General features: G+C 33.7%; 1 protein-coding gene across 1 annotated transcript; it reads left to right on the top strand.

The window, feature by feature from the left end:
* Positions 1-1,414: 1,414 nt before the first annotated feature.
* On the top strand, positions 1,415-4,270 carry LOC115972108 (G-type lectin S-receptor-like serine/threonine-protein kinase At1g34300). Its single transcript, XM_031092270.1, has one exon. The coding sequence runs from the start codon at positions 1,567-1,569 to the stop codon at positions 4,081-4,083; it is 2,517 nt and encodes an 838-aa protein (XP_030948130.1). The 5' UTR covers positions 1,415-1,566; the 3' UTR covers positions 4,084-4,270.
* Positions 4,271-6,640: the final 2,370 nt, after the last annotated feature.

The raw sequence follows: 6,640 nt of genomic DNA, 5'->3' as shown, positions 1-6,640 counted from the left end.
GCCTGTGGAGTTTTTTCTTCTTTTGTTATATGACCTTTCTAGTCTTGATTATATCAGACTATGTACTGATCCAGCCTCTAAGGCGGTGTAGTTTTGTTTAAAAAGAAAAAAATCAACCGCATGATTGCATCATCTCATGATCTCAACGTGTACTGCTGGAGTCAGGTTTTGAGTCTTTCGACGTGCAGAAGTGGTTAATTGAGAATTTCTGTGTTGAATGCTTCAATCTTTATACATCTCAAGTAGAAGTTAAGTAAACTCATTAGTCAACATTTTGAAATTATTACAATTTAAAACCAAATTGTAACCGTGGATTCAGCTGGAGTCAGGTTTTGAGTCTTTTCACGTGCAGAATTGGTTAATTGAGAATTTCTGTGTGTTGAATACTTCAATCTTTATACATCTCAAGTAGAAGTTAAGTAAACTTATTACAATTTAAAACCAAATTGTATCCGTGGATTCAATATGTGTTTCCAAATTTTATAACTAATTCATTTTTATGAAAAATAATAACCAGTCACAGCCGTGTGCAATGGGCGGAAAAAATTGACAATTTGTTTTTTTTTGTTAAGTGAAAAATGAAAGTGGTAATAAGTGTTAGTCCATGTTTTTTTTTTTTAAATGATGTTATTATTTTCTAATTTTGTAAGTTTTTTTAAGGAAAAATAATACATTTTACATTATATTAATATATAAGACAAGATATTTTATAAAAATATAATGTATGGTAGGAATTTGTTTCTAATACATTTATTATATTTAAGTCTTAAATGATCTAAAAATGAAGCATACATAAGTAAATCTATCACTTATATTAGAAAAAATATATATTCAAAATTTTAATAGCATAAGAAAAATGTAATTTTATTAAGAATCCATTAACATTACGCGAAGAATGCAACATAATGGTCAATAAAGCGGCTCATCTTCTTACACAAATATCTCATTTCAATGCATCATTGAAGTGGATTAAAACAAATTGAAAGATCCGAAATGAACCGAATAGACCAAAATAAACCAAATTAGACTGAAATGGTATGCTAGTTCAATTTCAACATGTGTAACAACAATTTGGGTTTAGTTTTTTTGCTTCAATTAAGATTTTTATTTATTATTATTTCAGTATTTCTATCTTTAGAACCAAATATAATTTTTGTTTAAAAAATATTGATGGTCAATCTGGCACAGTGGCACTATGTCATCATGTGAAAATTTAAAAACCTTTGTCTGACTGGAGAAATGACTAGGTCCCGGTAGGATGGCCGAAAGCCCGAAATGATCCTTCTAATCATGAAAATGAGGTCACTTATCTAAGTGTGATTAACTTCATAAAAAACAAAATAATGGTATATTAGTGGGGGAAGATGGGAAACCACTTCAGCGGTACTGGTGACACTAATAATTTCTCATTTGACTTGCTCAAACTTCCAACTCTCTCTCTCCTCTTGCAAAAAGTGTTCGTGTCTCTTTTGTCTTATCGTACATGCACGCAAATAGACTAGTGAAACACGGACACCCACTTTAAATCCTCAGAAAAATTGAAACAACAAACCCAAAAAAGCCACCATGATTCTCCATACCCATCTTCTTCTTCATCTTCTTCTTGCTACTACAACTATCATTTCACAATTATCAGTATCAGTCTCAGCAGCCACAATCTTACCAGGCTCAACTCTCTACGCTTCCAACCCAAGCCAGACATGGTCCTCTCCCAACTCCACCTTCTCTCTCGGCTTCCTCCCCATCAACTCTACCAACTCCTTCATCGCCGCCATCTTCTACGCCGGCGGCGTCCCCGTCTGGACTGCCGGCACCACCCCAGTTGACTCCTCCGCCTCCCTCCGCTTCCTCTCCTCCGGCACTCTCCGCCTCCTCAACGGCTCTTCCCACACCGTCTGGGACTCCAACACCGCCTCTCTCGCTGTCTCCTCCGCCTCTCTTCTCGAATCCGGCAACCTCGTCCTCTCCAACTCCACCTCCACTGCCTGGTCCTCCTTTGACAACCCCACTGACACCATTGTACCTTCTCAGAATTTCACTTCTTCTATGGTTCTTCAATCTGGGATTTACTCCTTTCGTCTTCTTACTACTGGTAATCTCACTCTCCGTTGGAATAATACTATTTTTTACTACAATCAAGGTTTGAACTCTTCCTACAATGCTAGTTCACCTATATTAGGATTGCAATCTATTGGGATTTTGTCTATTTCTGATCAGATTTTGTTTTCTGGGGCTATTTTAGCTTATAGTAGTGATTATGCTGAAGGGAGTGATGTATTAAGGTTTTTGAGGTTGGATAATGATGGGAATTTGAGGATTTATAGCTCTAGTAGAGGGAGTGGGACTCAAACTATTAGATGGGCAGCTATGGAGGACCAATGTCAAGTTTTTGGATACTGTGGGGATATGGGAATTTGTAGTTATAATGAGACCGATCCTATTTGCGGGTGCCCATCTCTAAATTTCGAGCCTATAGATCCTAACGATAGTAGGAAAGGGTGTAAGAGGAAGGAGGAGACTAAAGATTGTGCTGGGAGTGCTACTATGTTGGATTTGGCGCATACACAATTCTTAACATACCCTCCAGAGATTAGCTCTGAGGTGTTTTTTATTGGGATATCGGCTTGTAGATCCAATTGCCTTGTGAGTTCTACTTGTGATGCCTCAACTTCGTTGTCAGATGGGACGGGGTTGTGTTATATCAAGACACCGGGTTTTATGAGTGGCTATCAGAGTCCTGGGCTGCCTAGCAGTTCTTATGTCAAGGTTTGCTCACCTGTGGTTTTGAATCCATCAGCTTCTGGGGTTGGTGGGAAGAGCAGCGGTGGGAGGATTCAAGCATGGGTTGTACCTCTTTTGGTTATATGTACTGTTTTCGGGTTGATTGCCTTAGAGGGTAGTTTATGGTGGTGGTGTTGTAGAAATAGCCCCAAGTTTGGGACATTGGCAGCTCAATATGCTCTTCTTGAGTATGCTTCTGGTGCTCCTGTGCAGTTCACCTATAAGGAGCTTCAGCGCTCAACCAAGGGATTCAAGGAGAAGCTTGGAATTGGAGGATTTGGTGCTGTGTACAGAGGGATTCTTGCCAATAAAACAGTTGTTGCTGTCAAGCAACTTGAGGGAATTGAGCAGGGGGAGAAACAGTTTAGAATGGAGGTTGCAACTATAAGTAGCACCCATCATTTGAATCTAGTGAGATTGATTGGATTTTGCTCTGAAGGGCGTCATAGACTTTTAATTTATGAGTTCATGAAAAATGGGTCTCTTGATAATTTCCTTTTCATTACTGAAGGTCAGTCAGAACGATTGTTGAATTGGGAATACCGGTTCAATATTGCCCTTGGCACTGCAAGAGGGATCACATACCTTCATGAGGAGTGTCGAGACTGCATTGTCCACTGTGATATAAAGCCTGAAAACATTCTATTGGATGAGAATTATACTGCCAAAGTCTCAGATTTTGGTCTTGCCAAGCTGATTTATCCAAGGGACCATAGATACAGAACCTTGACAAGTGTCAGAGGTACTAGAGGATATTTGGCACCAGAATGGCTGGCAAATCTTCCAATAACTTCAAAATCTGATGTTTATAGTTACGGTATGGTTCTGTTGGAGATAGTGAGTGGGAGAAGGAATTTCGAAGTATCTGCAGAAACCAATCGGAAAAAATTCTCTTCGTGGGCATATGAAGAGTTTGACAAGGGTAATGTCAAGGGAATCCTCGACAGAAGGCTGGCTGACCAAGACGTAGATATGGAGCAAGTGGTGAGGACAATTCAAGTAAGTTTTTGGTGCATCCAGGAGCAACCATCACACAGACCAATGATGGGAAAAGTGGTCCAGATGTTAGAAGGAATTATAGAGATTGAGAAGCCACCTGTACCTACAGGTGTGAGTGATGGGTCTGTTATTGGAACCAGCATAAATGTGAGCAGCAATGTAAGCATTTACTCCACCATTGCAGCTTCAGCCCCAGCTCCCTCTTCCTCTTTATCGGTCCAAGCGGCAGGAGTTTCACCTTATGCTTCTGGGAGGAATATGGAGAGGGCCTCATCATCCTTTCTACATTCAGATCCAAACTAGATTTTAATTGCCTGTTAATATATTTCTCCTCACAAATTGTTTTCAGGTTCTAGATTTTCTAATCCAGATTTGACACTGAAAAGCTTGAAAGTGGTCAGGTTTTGTGGTCCTGATACCATAGATGATATTGATATGATATCTTGTAGAAATTGTTATTACCATAGTACATATTGTTGTCAAGATGGAACCCAAAGGAGGCAGCGGAATTGGTTGGGAACCTCACTTCATGAAGCAGAATGTACGCCAGGGATGGTTTTTTTTTTTTTTTTTTTTTGAGAAACAAACACACACACACAAGAAAGAGAGAAATTGATGGTTTATAGTTATACTAGTTAGAGTAGCATGTGCTAGCCATGGGAAAAAAAGAAAAGAAAAGAAAAGAAAAAGTAGTAATTAAGATCAATTCTAAATTTTATTTGTATCACAAAATAAAGATATAAATAATTTGATTTTTAAAATACATAGAGCTTTACATTAATCAAAAGAGATATTAATTATAAGAATTTTAATAATTATATCATAAAAAGTTAATCTCATTTGTATAAGAATTTTGATCAACCACAAAGTTAGGAGAGCTATTTAACATATAAATATCTATTTCACTATAATAAATTTTTAGTACTTATTTGCTATAGTAAATATATCTGCTCACTAAAAACTTCTAAGAATTATAACGATTATCATCATTTTTCAACAATAAACAACTGAGTTTTGCTAAGAAGATAAAAAATAAAAAAAAGATAACAAAAGGCATGTGTTATCGAATTTTCCATTAGATAAATTTTAAGTTTTAAAAATTTAAACCTAGAAAATCAATCTTCTTTAGATAACAAATAAAAAAAAAATCTTATATCATCATTCTAACTTTCCAAGAATTATTACCATCTAAAACTCAAAATACTGGATGAAAATTTCTGAGATGTTAATTGACGTGTTAATTTCTTACAAGAGAAAATTTCTAGGAGTATTTTAGACATTACACAATAAAATATTTTAAGAATCATAAGCTTTCATTAGGGTTTAACTGAAAGAATAATAACATGATATATTTGCTCTTTTCTAAAATATTAAGGGAAAAATTGCTTGATTTTAAAGTTTAAGGAGGAATTGTAAACTACCCCAAACATAAAGGATGAAAAGTGTTTTTTTCCTAAGTTTTTGTTTTTTTTTTTTGTGTGTAAAATTATGTAGTTTTACTTAAAATGGTAAGCAAAGAAAAAAAATACAAAAAGTCAGCCTAAGAAAATTGTATGTGAAATAATGAATTTTGGCTCAACAAAAAATTTCTGAAAACACAACAGAATGGCATAACATTTTCATAATACCTTTATAATTTTGTTATATTTTATTTTGACTTGTAAAGAATTGACAGCTCAATATCTTTGAAAATATTGTGATGACAACAAGATGTTTTAACCTTTTCACAAAAGAAAAAAAAAAAAAAAACAAAAAAAAAAACTATGTCCACGATATATTCATAACAAATCATAAGTAGTAAGTTATTAAAGGTTGTTATTGGTGGACAAAAAAATAATTTCATTAGTAAGTTTAAATTAGAACCAAAAACAAATTACCACTTATAATTTGTTATGAAAGTATTGTAAAAAATATTGTGAATGTACACATCTTTTTTCATATTACCTTTATTTTTAGTTGTGGTTGGTTCTAATATGATATTTTATTATTTTATTTCGAATTATAAGGAATTAACATCTCAAAAATTGTGAAAATATTGTGTCAATTTATTGTGTTAATATTTTATTATAATGTAAAATAGTGTGAATTGAACAAACCAAAAATAATATAGCAAAACATTTTCTTAAAACATTTATTTTTAGTTGTGATTGGTCACAGTCTCATTTTATTATTTTATTTTGGCTAGTAAGAAATTGACACGTCAATAATTGTGAAAATATTGTGAAATTTGTTGTGTCAGTATAATGATATATATACCAGCTTACATAAATATTTAAAAGAAAAAAAACACCGATTACTAAAAAAAAAAAAAAAAATTTAGGCACTAGCTACCGTGCCAATTCAATGAACCAAAAGGACTACACAATAAATGTTGTAACATTTTCTCAAAACATTTATTTTTAGGTTTGATTGGTCACAGTCTCATATTTTATTATTTTATTTCGACTTGTAAGAAATTAACAAATCAATAATTGTGAAATTTGTTGTGTCAGTATAACAATATATAACTTACCTAAATATATAAAATAAAATAAAATAAAAAACTATAACTACTGTAGCTACAATGCCACTTGGCATTGTAGTTACTATTCAAAACTTGGAAAAAAAAAAAAAAAAAAAAAAAGGGTGGCTTACGAAACCAAAGCCCTATAGCTATAGTGTTTTAGCACATTCGCACACGCAATAATTATGAAAATATTGTAAAATTTGTTTTGTCAATATAATAATATATATATATATATATCAACTTACATAAATATTTAAAAGGGAAAAAAATACAAACCAATTACTAAAAAAAAAAAAAAATTGTAACTATTGTAGAAGTGGCACTTTAGTTACTGTTCAAAACTTGGGGGGAAAA

This window comes from Quercus lobata, chromosome 12, assembly GCF_001633185.2.
Source record: "Quercus lobata isolate SW786 chromosome 12, ValleyOak3.0 Primary Assembly, whole genome shotgun sequence".
Classification (NCBI taxonomy): Eukaryota; Viridiplantae; Streptophyta; class Magnoliopsida; order Fagales; family Fagaceae; genus Quercus; species Quercus lobata.
This window is presented reverse-complemented; position numbering and strand designations above follow the sequence as displayed.

Excerpts from the sequence above, each read along its gene's own strand:
- LOC115972108 (XM_031092270.1), top strand. The coding sequence starts at position 1,567 with ATGATTCTCCATACCCATCTTCTTCTTCATCTTCTTCTTGCTACTACA.